Below are 15,728 nucleotides of genomic sequence, written 5' to 3'. Positions count from 1 at the left end.
ATTAACTTCATTCCACCTTTTTTAAACTCTCTCCATTTCTGTCCTGTTCTCTTCTCTCTGTCCACTCCAGCACCATATACAAACTGCTAACACACAACCTAACATATTGCCAACGCAATTATAACGTATGACATGAGTGTTATGTGAAATGAGTGTTTGAGGGCTTCCAGAGGGAGCTCATTAGCGCTGCATGTGCGGTGTCTGTTTGAGTCGCACATATCTCTCAGCACTCCTAAAATCCTCCCGGAAGAAGGGCGAGAGACAAAGCCAAGGGACCTGATGGAAGAAACAGAAGTAATCATTCAGTGAAGTATCTCCAGACACCATGTGCTTTGTAGTTTAAAGTCACACTCCGCAAATAATCTGAATTGTTTTTTTTTTTTTTTTTTTTTTGCTCTAGGATACTGCACATATCTTTAGTTTTATTAAAAGATTCAATAAAAATATTTGTAATGCTTTTAAAAAGGTTATAGTGTGTAATAATGATTTTTAAAAGAATATTCCGGGTTATTATATTATATTATAATGTCTGTTTTCTCTTTTCTGTTTCTGTTCTCTCTTTTCTGTTTTCTGTATGAGCCTTTGTTTTTGTGTTTAAGAGAAAAATTGCTATTGAAAGAACTTTATGAAAACTTAAAACTTATCTCTTATTCTTCTTTGCTCTTCTTCCAATCGATTTATATTCGTAATCTCTTCTACTCCTCATTTTTATGTCTCTCATTCCTATTCTGCTCTTCTTCATCGTTGTGAAGGGCCATGGATTCTTTCAGGAAGTTTGAGACCTCTTGCTTGTCTTTTATGGTATTAATGAGAAGTTTAATTTAGTATTGCTCACGACTGTTGAGCATCTCCGTCTCTTCTGCGGACACACATATCCCTACATGCAGTAGCAATACGAGAACTTCTCTACAGATGTTGTCCATTGAGGCTTTTTTTTTTTTTTTGCAGTAAGCATTTATTAAGCTTGATTTTTCAAAAGGAATGCTGAATGTAGCTTTGCAGACGCAGAGGTCTTTATTCATGCAACCATGGACATTTAAGAACTGCTTTTAAGAATGCATGGATTGACTTTAAAGGGCTTTTTCTTTGTGCATTCTGTCATTATTTATTCACCCCAGTGTATTTCACAAACTGTATGAGTTTCTTTCTTCCGTGGGAGACAAAGGGAATTTGCACATATATTTAAATTTGGCACATACGTGTCAGATTTGACGTGAGTAATTTCAAACTCCATTGGTTCTCGTTGTGTGTCTCGTAGCCAATTGCACCACGCCAAATCTGAATATGCTAATGTGCTAATGAGATTCTCCTTTTATATTCAGCATACTATACGGGTTTGGAATGACACGAGGGTAAGTAAATAAAGGCAGAATTTTCGTTTTTGCACGAGCCGTTCCTTTAAAGCCCAGCATCAGCTATCAAACACTTCTGTGTGTCCCTGCTCTTGGCTCGTTATGTTAATCAGTGCTGTGAATGTTCCTGTTGATGAGTGTGAGTCCACACAGCTGTTCTGAAGTCTGCTGTGTGCCCAGGCCAGTACGTGTGTGTGTGTGTGCGTGTATATAAGTTTGAGAGACGTGTCAGGCTGTGTGGGCAGATGTCTCATTGCACAGATGGATTTGTTACTGCTGGTTTTCGGACTGTCCAGATCAGATTCGGTGGAGCAGAAACATTCACCTAGGGTCCAAATTCATTATCCACCCCTCAATTTATACTTAAGACTATCATGTGGTTAACACCATAGACTGTATAAAAACAGTGTCCGTGATGTCACCAGTAGATTTCCGAAGAGCATTTTTGAAGCTCAAAGTGGGCGGAGCAGGCCGTCGCCATCTTGAAGCGTGTTACTGTGGGTCACTCCCGGATAATCAAAAATTTGCAAAGAGGTGGGAGCTGGTTGCTGAAACCATGCCCACCTAGCTCGACAGCGGTGACAGCAGCAATAAAACCACCTGTCACTCAAGTGGCCACACCCTTAATTATGCAGAACTTTAAGGCTTAATATAATTTAAATGGATGTGTTATAAAAAAAAATCACCCCCCTCACAGTCGTCATGAAGGGCAAAATTAGCTATATAGAACAAAATAATTTTTGAACCAGGCTGTAAACATTTTTTTTTCTGCTGTAAAGTTGGGCATTTTAACATGGGGGAGTCTATGGGACTGACTCCCTTTTGGAGCCAGCCTCTAGCGGCCAGTCGAAGAATTGCAGTTTTAGTCACTTCTGTGTTGGTTTCACGAGAGACCGGCAGGTTGCCACTCGGTTAACACATATGCTCCGACACTTTGAGCTATGATGCTCATTCATGTCAGTTTGAATTTCCAGTCCAGTTTTTCTTATTTCGTGCTCTTTCTCTACTTTCAATAATATTATTATAATTCTATCATTTATTATTATTAAGTTCTTTAAAATCTTTAACGTCGGCATGACATTTAAAATTGACTGTTTATTTTCTAATGCAAGTGAACTGTCTTATTTTAAATAATTTATTCATGCATTTATTATTATTTTTTTTATGCCAATCAACAACTGATCTACATTTTTTTTATGTGTGGGATTATATTTCTTTTTTTTTTTTCTCTATGATAAAATAAAAACAAACTAATCTGTAATACATTTTTTTTTCTTTTTATCAACAGCCTACCTTCATTGTTTTTCTTATAATATGTTATATTTTTTTTATAATAATCTTTAATACATTTTTTTTTCTTTTTATCATATATATATATATATATATATGAAAAACAATAAAGGTATATATATATAATTTACTTATTTATTTATTTAGCAAATTCTGCATTATTAATTACTAAACATGCTCCAGTGTGTTGTGTGTAACAGTTAGTGCATATGTTTTTGTGAACTTGTGTATGTGTTGTGGCTAGTAGTCTTGGTTTCACTTTTACATGCTGAGTGTTGCATAAGTCATGCTGGGGACCAAATGTCCCCTATTTACCACGTTTTAACCCAGAGACAGTGTGGGGGATAAGTTGTGCAAAGCATGTGCAGCTATGTCTGACAGAAACATTAACAGACCCACACACTCCTATCGGCTCAAGCCTGGTCTAATCCCTTTATTGTCAGAGACTGATATACTCTGCCTTCCAGGGTTTCTCTTTCTCTCTTTCTCTGGTTTCGTGCAGTGTGTCTCTCCTGCTGTGCTGCTCGGACTGGAGCCCTGTGTGAATGGACTGCTTGCTTCTCTCAGATTAAACATCAAAGTCCAGCCGGCCCTGCAGTTCAGCACAATATGACGCAGCACACTGTGCTAAATATACAACACGGCCTGAAAATAAAGCTACACCATGCTAAATATGCAACACTGCCTGAATATACATTTATAAAACAGCACACAGCAATATATATACAACACTGGCTTAAAACTTAAGAATGGATCACGATGATCAACTAGTAATTTAGTTGATAGTTGATTAGTGAGGTTAGCTAGTTTCAAATATTTCCTTGTGTTTTTTGTTTAATATGTGTACGTGTCGACAGTTTGCTGTGCTTTAAAGGGGACATAACACAAACAGTTTCTAGCAATCTCATGTTAAAGGTCCCCTGAAGTGCCTTGAAACACACAGCATTATTCTATGTGGTGACGTAATTTCAACTGAAACAGGAAGAGAGGGCGGGACATATCGAGCAGCACCGCCCCTTTTTAAAATAGCATGTATTATTTATATCTGCTTGGGCCAGAGTTGTGAGCTCGGTAAAGCCACATTTAACAGCCACAGTCTAATAGATTACCCCTAGATTCAAAGGTAAAACAAAATAGTGGTCATAATCATGCTGAGGCTGTGTAGTTGTAAAAGTTTTTTATATATTGCGACTAGCGCATATGATCTGCTCCGTGCAATCGCGTCTCTGGACCGGAGCCAAAGTCTGGATCATACTGTGTGCTCTGCCACAGTTCGCGAGAAACAACAAGAAACCAGACCTCATTTGCCCCAATTGAAAGCATTTTTATACTGTCTGAATCATTTCCTATTACCTACATTGTGCGCTATGAGCCATTCACTGTACAGGGATACTACAACAAGTGAGTGATCTCAGCCGTCGCTTCAACATCTATCTATAGTGCAGGGGCGAGTGCTTCGGATTCTAGACAGCATTTGATTGGTCAGAAGATTTGATGAGAAGATGAAGTATGATGTGATGTCAAAAAAATAATTGAGCCGTTTTGGCGGAAGTGAGGAACTGCAAGCTTTGAATGCTTATACCTTCTAAATGCAATTTTGTCACTGTTTTGGAGCGCACTGCCTTATAGATAACCTTAAGACTAACATATTGATACTAACACCCAAAAAACTTTAATTTAGATTCCATAGGTTCTTTAATCATGAGTACCTACAGTGTAGAGTAGTATTGCATCCTTAATATCTCCAAAGAGTCTTTAGATTTATCAGATTTATAAAATAAATATACAGCTTTACGTGAGCACGTGCACAACTCCATTTGCTGCATCCACTGTTCACGTGACGCTGGGTTCTTTGGGAAGCCGAACAAGGTTATCTTTCCCTCACAACCAAAAAAAAAAAAAAACACTTCTTTGAAGACATTCTTCTTGAGCAAGTCCTGTGCAGTGCTGCCGATGACTTCCGTAACCCGAATAAAGCATGTTGATGGGTGGGATTGCTGTCGCTCTGGTTGCTGTGTGCGCACGCTCTTCCAGGAGAAGTGCCCATACAAGGAATTCCGTCCTTTCTGACGTCATGAAGGGCCGTACTCAATCATACATGGCCGAACATACATGGCCGAAAAAAACTTTCAGAAACTTATATGAACCCTGAAGGACTCTTTTTGCAACTCGTTTTTTTTTTTAACTTTGGCCATGTTTAGCATGAGATTTAAAATTCACTGTTTATTTTCAAATGTTTGTGACTTGTCTTACTTTCAACAGTTCATACATTCATATATATTATATAATTTTATTGACTTATTTAATTTTGATTTTCCATGATACAATCATTTGAATTACTTATTTTATTTTGTCTTATTTTATTAAACAACTGACTTACATTTAATTTATATTTATTTTTTTCATTCTCTATGATAAAATAAAATAAATTAAACACATTAACTGGTAATAATTTTAGTATTTTATTTTAATATTAATTTTATTTTACTTAACAACCAAAGGATAAAATCAAGTCCCAACCTACATAGTTTTTTGTGTGAATTTATATTTCTTTGTTTTTTATTCTCTATGATATAGTAATTTGAGTTATTACCAATTAATGTGTTTTTGTTTTGATTTTATTTACTTTTACTTGTTTAACAAGCAATTTCATTCAGAAATGTTTTCATTTCATGAAAAGTTTTATTATAGTTCATTCATAGTACAAGTGTGTAAGTGAGCGCTTGTGTGATGTTGACAGCACTTCTTATGTGCTGGTAAATCTCAGTGGATTGTTGTGACCCGCAAGCTATTAATTGAAACAGGCTCTCTTAATGAGGTTATGTGTGTGTGCACAGTAAAGAGGCTGTCTGATATTGCCTCTTAACTCTTCAGAGATGTAACGGCTTATCCCTGTAGATTCCCAACCTCTTCTTCTCCATGCACACATCTGGGTCAGTGTCAGAAACGTCACATTACTAATTATTCACTTACATACCTGCATCTGTGCCATGCACATACAATCTCTTTAATATGCGCACACACAGAATAATGCGTACACCTCCTCTGTAATTAGGGTCAAGATACCACCAACATCTGTAATTACAGCAGCCAGGTGAGGATGTTGAACAAAAGCTCTCTTCATTTGCAGATAGCTTGTGTGTGTTTGTGTGTATATGTGTTGGTATGCATTGCTTTGCTCTAAAATATAGTGAGCTACTTATGAAGGCAGCATTTTAAGGCATAGTGAAAACTGTTTCACAGAGTGGGCATCTTAAAGGGATACTTCACCCAAAAGTGAAAATTCTGTCATCATTTACTCACCTTCATGTTGTCTTTCTTCTGTGGATCATAAAATATGTTTTGAAGAATGTTGGTAACCAAACAGTTGCTAGTCCCCAGTGACTTCCACAGTATTTTTTCCATACTATGGAAGTCACTGGGGACCATCTATATATATATATATATATATATATATATATATATATATATATATATATATAATATAATATATATATATATATATATATATATATATATATATATATATATATATATATATATTTAGGAAGTCTGGAAAAGTCGTTGAAAAATTCAAATTAGTAAGAATGTGTGAGAACACAGTAGAGCATTTCAAATCCATGACAGTCAGGATGAAGGGAGCTGCTTTGTAGGCTGCAGGGAGGTTTTGAAATGGAGCATGTGTGCATGCTCTTAATGTAAACAGGTCTGTTAGCACAAACTTTACTGATATGTGAATGACACTTTTAATATTTCTTCTCCATTTTCTCCATTTATTTCTCCCCAATTTTCATAAATTTTATCTTTCCACTCAAAGTTCACCAGCTTACCAGCAGCAAGAATTGAATTAGATTTCCCATTTCTGTGAATCATTAATGCATTCTTTTGAGATTTTCTAATAAGGCCCATCTTTTCTTCCTTTAAAATCCTTGAAGTTAACCAATGGGATGAAATATTGAAGCACAGTCGCCCCACAGCCTTTTCCCCACCAGCCATTCGTTTAAAGATTTATGGCAAAATTACACCGATATCATTTGGCCAAGAGAGGTTTTGCACTCGCACACACTCACTGATTCGACCCAAACCCTACTTCACCCCAAGACTGTTTTAAAGCCAGTGGTGACAAACAGACATCCGATTAGGTTTGTTTTTTATTAGCGGTTCCTAATAAAACAAGATGAATAATTTAATTGGCAACACCCTAGCAATACACTAGCAACCACTCTGAACACCTTAGCGTTGTGGTGATGAGTTTTGTGTGGGCAATTACCCTTTACATTTGCTTCAGAAATTGGAAAATGTCGTTTGCAAAGTATTTCTTCTGCTTTTGCGCTGATGTGGCATCATGGGAGTAAAGGCATGACAGCAAACAGCTGTCTTTGCTTTCTATTCACCTTGACAAATGAAAAAACATCTGAACTGATAAATACACAGATGGTTTAGTACATCAAGTATACTAGTCGTTCCTTGTCCCATTTGAAGGAATTGCACGTTCGTCTGATCTTTTGGCTTGATAAAATCTCCATTAAACTAAATCAGAATTTCTGAATTACATAATTGCTTGTATTTTAAAGACATTTTAATGCTGTTTTTCTCCCTCTCTCATTTTTTTTTCTGTTTATTAACCTCTCTCTGCTCAGTTAGAAAAATCTGTTTGGGACACCAATAATGAGTCCTTTCTCGATCTAGTGTAATTGAGACGTCCGTGTAAAAATGAAAATGAATATTTAAATAGCACCATCAATATGCAAAGGCCATTTTAAATGTTTTAAGATTTGAGATGTGAATTAATCAGACTGCGTCCGTGGGCCTTCGGATGTTTGATCATAAATGTTTAGACTCTGATGATAGAAGTGATTTGAATATTAATCAGATGAAATCAAATGAAAATAGCAATGTCCTTTCCCACGAGCCCCTTCTTTCCTCTTTTCCTCTTGACCTTCTAGAGATGATGGAACCCATGGTCGATCTGGATCACTCCTCAAAGGCTCTGTGTGTGTGTGTGTGTGTGTGTGTGTGTGTGTGTGTGTGTGTGTGTGTGTGTGTGTGTGTGTGTGTGTGTGTGTGTTTGCAGTGTGGGACACTGATGCATCAGCCAGCTATAAAAGTAAACGTTTCAAGTGACTACTCTCTATAAATTACAAAATCCACGTAGAGGCAAGGGAACCTTCATGTGTGAACTGACACACACACACACACACACACACACACACACACACACTAAGAGTCTTTCAACATACTCGCACACATTAATGTGCAAATCCGCCACAGGAGAGGAAGATGGATCTGGGGACAGATTGTTAGTGACATGTTAATTTCTATACCGTCACTCAAGCTTGGTGCATCTGCAATCAAAGTGATGGGGCATAGGCAAAAACATCAACCCCCCTCTCTATCCTTACATACTGTCTGTCTCTACCTGTTTCTTTCTCTTTCTTCTTGTTTTTCTGTTCCTCCCCCATTTCTCTTTTTTCTATCCATCTTCCATATACTGTATAAATTTAATAAAAAATTTAATAAAATGTAACGGTTACACTTTAAAATCAGGGAACACATTCACTATTAAGTAAGAGTTTTCCCTCAATAAATCCTATTTTGCTGCTTATTGATTGTAGGTAAGGTAATTGTTATAGAAGTTATGTTTAGGTATTGGGTTGGGTTAAGGGATCTAGAATATGGTCATGCATTAATATGTGCTTTATAAGTACTAATAAACTTCCAATATGCAAGTAATTTGCATGCTAATAAGCAACTAGTTAATAGTGAATAGTGTTCCCTGATCTAAAGTGTTACCATTTTAACAATATAAAATATATTTATATATATAAAATCATTCTACAATATTTATTTGAAAATATATTTATATATATAAAATCATTCTACAATATTTATTTGAATGAATTTATTATTTTATATTAAAATTTGTAATATTTTAAGATGTTCATACTAATTAATAACTCTGCCAATCGATTCCATTTGCTGTGGGCTGAACAAATGGTAATTCTTCTATGTGTTGCGCCTACTTACCAGCCTTTGCGCACAGTTTGGACTACTGGTCAAACGTTACATCACCTAATTAATATTCATGAACCAAGCTTTTCAAATCATCCCTACTCTCCTCCTTTTTTAGAGTGTGATGGTAGAGAGATGACAGTGGGCGAAAGAAAAAGATTGGGATTCAATCTGAGCTGGCCTGAAACCTGTGACTTTTTCACTCCTGTTTAAATTCTTTTTTTCACTTACATTTAGCAAAAGATGTGAGGAAGATGCCAGATCAAAGTGATTGCTATTTGTGATTTGGGTTTTTTTCTGTTATTTTATCATCATAGACCCAAGATCTTTCACAGATCCTCCATATACAGATCCTAATGGAAATGTCATCTTGTTTCATCAGCTGTAGAGCAGTCTGGGTAAAAGATCAGTGAAGCACAGGGGAAGATATTGGCAGTAATGTTCACGGTCACATCAGTAGGCCTTAACTGTTTTTTTTTTTCTTCTTCTTTATGTATATTTTCAGGCAGCCATGGTACTACGGCTGGGGTTTTAATCTACCACGAGGACAAGCACTGCTGGACAAGTGGAATCAGATCCCAGATTCCACGGATATTCTTCTCACACACTGCCCTCCTCTGGGTAAGACCTACATCACACACAAATGCACACACACAAAGCATGCAGTAATGGTTATTCCCCATGATGTTGTCTTCATCCTCGCACACGCACACTCTTTTGCTCTGAGGCTTTGGCAGATGGAGTTGCTACAGCAGGCTGCTAAAGCATGCAACACTGAGACGGTGTTCGCAGTGCAGCAAATCCCTTCGCACATAATAAAACCTTCACACACACAGTCATATGTACTGAGAACGGAAGTTTGTGCATAAAGACAGCTGCAGTTTAAAACACTAAGCTTTTGGGCTTTGAGATTTGACAATGTGTAATTCTCATGGTAAAGACTTGTCTCACTATACATTTGTGCAAATGTGGGTGTTTATCATAGTGTTGCAAATTAGCCCCAAATGACATCTCTGAATATTCACAGCAAGTCTGTGCATTATGTATGTGTAGACATCAGACTACAGTTGTAAAATCAAGTCTGTAATGATCATTTTAGAGTCAGTTCATTCATATATAAGAGTAAGTCTCTTCTCAAATTAATTTTCATTTTAGTATGAAAACAATTAAAAACAGTGCAGATGGATGTAAGAATCATTTTGGAGTCAGTTCATTCATATATTAAATTGATGTCTTGTTCTATATATATTGTTGGTTTGGGTTTGGAGATCTGGTTTTGGTTTTGGATCTGGACATAATGATGATGTTGGTTTTGGTTTTGTATGTGTTTTTGTTTTTGTGCAATTAACTGTGAAACGAAAATCAAAATTCAAGATGTGAATTATTAATCCTACTATGGCTAAGGCTTAGCTCATGAATATTTATTAGTTCACGCATAAGTTGCTTGGTAACCTTCCTAGAGCGTCCAGTCATATCATCTAGTTAAAATTCAGTGCAAGATGTCAAGATGTTGTGTTATGGTGACTTTGTAAAAAAAAAAAAAAAAAAAAAAAAAATCCATTACTTCTTTCTTAAAATTGCCAACCCATCAGTAAGAATATGAAACACTAAGTGGAATCAGAACTACAGTTTTTAAATTCATTATGATTCTCATTCCTAACTTGGTACATCTGGCATTTGTTCAGCTTGTAACTCCAAAAGCGTAAATTAACCAAATTGTCTGTTCTAACATCATATATTTCTGGCTTTTTCTTTGCCTCTTGATGTTCATATTAATCATTATACTACCTTTTTGTAGGTTTTTTGGACTGGGTGCCCAGGAAGATGCAGCGTGTTGGCTGTATGGAGCTGTTGAATACTGTCCAGAGGAGAGTTCAGCCCAAACTACATGTATTTGGACACATTCATGAAGGTAATCACATGAGATGATAAGAGTCACAACTGTCTATACATCACATGCATGAAATCCACACAGCCCTGTGATCTCAAACATATTTGTTCATGTTGCCACGTCAATCTGCCTGTTTTGGGGTTAGCAGGGCAGAGTCTGTCCCATGCTGCTTTGCCTTCTGACAGCTCCATAGCAAAAACTAGATCACATTCATATTCACAGTAAATTTAGCACACACACTCAGAATGCTTTTAATAAAGGATTCTCATCTTAGTCTGCAATACGATTGCATTTTACATGCATGTAAGCTTGTTTTGTGCTTTGTATGTCTGTGTTTGACTCATGGCACAGACATGTGCATTTTTTGCTTTGTATTTGTGTGTTTAATTGCAGCTGTTTGCTAGCTGTTATGTGTCGTTTTTGCTGTTTGCAATTTACTTGGTTTCAAACTATTCCTTTAATATCATTTTGTATCAGTGTTCACCTTTAAATGTGTGTTAACATATTTTCACAAAAACAACACATGCATGACATTCTTCAACTTAACGAATCGGAATATCTTTGTGTTTGTGCGAGCTAGGTTACGGTATGATGGCGGATGGAACCACCACGTTCATTAATGCCTCAGCGTGCACAGTGAACTTCCAGCCTATGAACCTGCCCATCGTTTTCGACTTGCCCAATCCCAGGAGCTCATGATTGAACTGGGACCTGCCCCCCCCACCCCCTTCTTTCAATCAGGGTCCCATTTTGAGCGTTTACGGATGCTGCGTAGTGTATATAGAGTGGACGAGAGACACTAATTTGGATATTCCCTAGGATATTTCCATCCATTCTTGTGACGTATGCCACGCTCAGACACAAGATAGTGGTGTTTTGTCTCCCTGACGTGGATGTTTGAACTGTTTTCTGAATTTGACTCTTGCGTTGCACTTGAATCGGCGTGACAATCGCGTGTACTTAAAGTCATGGAAGCCAATCAGTGCTTGAGATGATGGGAAGCCAAGCTTTCTTCTCATTGGCTGGCACTTATTTAAGGAACTTTGTAACCTTGTAGCCTCAATGGACATCTGACTTGGAAAAACTTTTTTCTTTTTCTCTGGATCCACTCTTGAAAGTTACAGGATGTGCCCAGAGGAAACACTGCGCTATGGTGCAAACAAGTTTGTTCAGGGTCTTTACCATTTCTATCTTCCTCTCTCTCTCTTTTTCTTGAGTCTCAGTCTCTCATCCTACTTTTTCCTATCTGCTCTGTTGTTATATGTTGCTCTTTTGAACTTGGGGCCATGTTGGGTTTCACTGGGAGTTAAAACAGCCCTAAACAGGAATGTAACATTTAAAATATTGATGGTGAAAAAGAAACAAAAAAGTGTCTGAATATTTTCAAGTGTTCTCCACATTTTCATGCCTTCTTTGTTGTTCGATTTACTGTAAACATGTAAACTGTGAGTGTGTTTCAAGCAAACGGTCCCTTACTAAAGCAGTGTGGACTTTTACAGTAGTTTGAAGTGTTTGTTTAAAGTCAAATATTTAAAAGTTCTTCTAAAGCGCTAACATTAACGTCCCTCCTCCGAATATCAAAGAGTCGTCATGCACGCAAAGTGCGCTTTTGCATAACAAGAATATGTTTCACTTTGATCCACATGCTCCCCACTATAATTTATTAACATTCCTCCTGGCGATAATTTATTCCCATGTGTTTTACAGCTCTTCAGCATTTACTGTGTGTGGCATTAGGCCTAATATGACGGTTCTGTTAGATATGCAGAGGGTTTTCATCTCCTTCATATAAATGGATGAATAAAAATGAACAAATCGAACGAATTATAGCTCTGTGTGCGTGTGATGGTGTGTGCGTGCGTCTGTGGGCTCCTGTGTGGACGAACGCAATCAATTGCTACTCTTTCATAGCCTGAGGAAAAGAATGAATCAGAGCACTGAGAGATCGAAGAGATAAAAAGAAAATTATTGGAAACGGCAACTAGGAAGGATGAGTTGATGTCTGGGAGACGGATTTCTGTCTCATCTTTATTTATTTATTTTTTAAAGGGTTTTTCTTGCTGTTTGTACACTTGTTTGCATTCGGTCAGAAGTGCTTCACACTCTCTTGTGGCTCTCCTCTTCTTTTTTTTTCTTTCTCCATTTATTCTTGCCCGTATGAGGCCTATTCTTTCAAGACGTCGTCGTCAGGTTTACTGCTGTGCTTCAGTTATTTTTTTCCCAGCATGCTGTTCTGAATTTCCAAACAGATTCTGTGCGTTGTTAATTCATTGTGTTGTGAAACTTCAGTGATAAAAATACAATTTGGGAGATTCTTTTGTTTTTCGTCACTTAATTTTATGCCTCCTAAAGAGTTATGGTGTTGAATAAATTCTAGCAGAGATGAATTCTCTGTGAAAACTGCTTCTTTTTGTTCTGGAAAAGATCATTTAAAGAGTAAATGTCTACACACTAATATTAATGCTTCAAAATTGTATTAAACAATCTTCAATGTGAAATAAACCCATAGATAAAAAATCAACATATATATATATATCTATATATATATATATATATATATAATATATATATATATATACATATATATATATATATATATATACATATATATATATATATATATATATGTATATATATACATATATATATATATATATATATATATACATATATATATATATTGTTTTATATATTCTGAGAATATTAGAACACTGATATTATTATTTTTTAATTTTGACCATATGCTCTTTTTTTTTCAGCGTTTTTGGTAATTATTAGTAAGCTGATCATTTTTATTGTCAGGGCCAATAACTTATAAATGGCTAATAATGAAATTCTGTAATATTTAGTATTTATATATTTTTAAATTAAAACACTTATTGTTGTCCTTAAATTTATTTTACTGTGGTGTATAAAACAGGGGGGGGATATTCTAGAGCTGAAAACATTGCTGTTTTCTGTGTTCAGTTTAGAGCATTAGAATAATACTTGTTTCATTTTTCTGGATTGTGTCCTTCATCTGTACCTAACAAGTTGGATGTGCACACTTTTTTCTGGAGTTTCTCCAAAGATCATTCACACAAACAAAATTCAAACACATCACTATCACCAAGATATAACCAATTTCTCCATCAATCTCTCGTTGTGTCTCTTAAATTAAAACTTATCCCCATCCCTGGGGTATATCCTTATTCTTCTTCAATCTCCCTTTCGTTTCTGTTATTTTTTTTTTCCCCTATTTGCATTCGACATGAGTCGATTTCACATTATTACACTCACTTTTTAGTCCTAGTCAAAGGACTCTGACTTTCATATAAATTATCTGCACGTGCCTAAAACTTAATTTATGTAGGTAAAAATTGTCCTCACTCTTGTATCACTTCGGCCTTCCTTCTTCCACACCTCTGCACATCCTAATGAAATCCCTCATTCAAGTAATAACATGAGTAATCCTTCGGGATGGAAGATAATTTATTCCAGGCTGGCTTTTACTATGCCATTAAAGACTGTGTTCTCTATTATCCTTCCCATCTCTAGCCACTTTTTACCTACATGTTCCCTATTACTCTCCTTACGTGCCCACCTCCATTTTCTTAGATCTCATTGCATCCTCTTTAGTACACACCATCAACATCTGTCTCTCTGTTGACTTGTGTGCTTTACACAACAATGTCCTCTACTGTCTGTCTCTCTCCCTGTGTCCCTTATAAACTCGCAAATACATCTTCGACATGTTCTTGTCAGCTGTTTCAGGCTCTTAAAGCTGAACAAAAGCCTGGTGTAGTGCATTTTAGCGCTGTTAAACATCCCGGGGCGTGCCGTCTGGCTCGCGCTGAAACTACTTTACGGGTGGAACAAATGCGTATGCAACTGCCGCTGGAAAAAACTAAACACAAAACAATTAGCCGGAACAATGCATGCTGATTACTGTCATATGCTGCTTATTTATGAACAATGTTTGTTGTGACAAAGGTGTTTAATTTTTAGCGTCTTTGAATTGCTCGTATCCTGAAGCAGAAGTTGGTTGACTTATTCTATAAAGAAACCTTTTAAAATTTGGAAACTGAAAGCTGTTATTTGCTACGGTGTCATCCTTAATGACTACAAAATGTCCTCCGGGGGACCTGAATAGATTTCACTACTTATTACAGTTAAGTAAATGCAGGAGAATATACTGCTTTAATGGGGCTTTTATATACTTTTTATTGCATATGGTCCATGTCCACTTTTGGGCTGCTGTGCTATAGTCTATATCAAATAATCTTAAAATATTAATAAATTAAAAAATATATTTTATCACATTCGCACAGCAGGACTATTTAAAAGAACTTGTGATGGCAAAAAGGTGAAAAACATATTGCTTCAAACAAATGCAGTCTTTCCCTTGAAGTAAGACTGTAGGAAACTATCCGTTGTGTAATGAATATTTATATGTGTATATTCAATATTTAGATCCAGCACTACACTGGCTCATAAATGTAATGCAATATGAAGTATGCGGCACCTTTCTAAAGTGATGGATTCCCTTAGTTCCATTACACTTGAAACACACTCTTTCCAAAATTTGAGAGATGAAACTCTGCTGCTTTGATCTCAGCTGGATTGGGTTAAACATGAAAAAAAATCTCTGTACAGGCTTCTTATATGTTTAACTATATAAATCTGACCATAATTTTAAGCTTCATTGAGCTTCATGATTTTTTTTTTCTTTTGAAAGGAATGAATAATAATAAAATTTATTCAGCAAGGATGCATTAAATTGATCAAAAGTACCAGTGAAGGCATTTATAATATTACAAAAGATTTCTATTGAACAAACATGCAGTATTCATCAAAGAATCCTTGAAAAAAAATTATCACCATTTATGCAATATATTAAGCAGCAGAAATGTTTTCAACTTTTAATAATGAGAAATTGTTCTTGAGCACCAAATCAGCATATTAGAACTTAACCATCACGGGAAAATAACATGTTAAATTTATTTTAAATTGTAATATTATTTCACAACATTGTTGTTTTTAGTGTATTTTAGATCAAATAAAAGCAGACCCCAATCTTTGAACATTTTTAACTATAACCTACATGAAAAACTATAAGTCATGATGTTTATTATTTTCAAGGTCAAGATGCATTGTCCTAGCTGGCTTCATTAACATATGAAACATCATCACCACAAATGCCT

General features: G+C 36.0%; 1 protein-coding gene across 2 annotated transcripts in view; it reads left to right on the top strand.

Annotated features, from left to right (window-relative positions):
- LOC109051685 (metallophosphoesterase domain-containing protein 1) overlaps window positions 1–12,948 on the top strand; it is a 34,212-nt gene extending 21,264 nt beyond the window's left edge. The window contains exons 5-8 of one of the 2 annotated variants that reach the window (XM_042738926.1): window positions 1,323–1,352; window positions 9,160–9,275; window positions 10,453–10,566; window positions 11,126–12,948. In XM_042738926.1, the coding sequence (XP_042594860.1) occupies window positions 1,323–1,352; window positions 9,160–9,275; window positions 10,453–10,566; window positions 11,126–11,244 (379 nt within the window). In that variant the 3' untranslated portion in view covers window positions 11,245–12,948. The remainder of the gene's footprint in view (window positions 1–1,322; window positions 1,353–9,159; window positions 9,276–10,452; window positions 10,567–11,125) is intronic. The other variant, XM_042738933.1, reaches the window with a different exon arrangement.
- The last annotated feature ends 2,780 nt before the right edge of the window (window positions 12,949–15,728 follow it).

The sequence above is a fragment of the Cyprinus carpio genome, chromosome A4 (genome assembly GCF_018340385.1).
Source record: "Cyprinus carpio isolate SPL01 chromosome A4, ASM1834038v1, whole genome shotgun sequence".
NCBI lineage: Eukaryota > Metazoa > Chordata > Actinopteri > Cypriniformes > Cyprinidae > Cyprinus > Cyprinus carpio.
The sequence above is the reverse complement of the archived record's forward strand: the minus strand, read 5'-3'. Positions and strand labels throughout refer to the sequence as shown.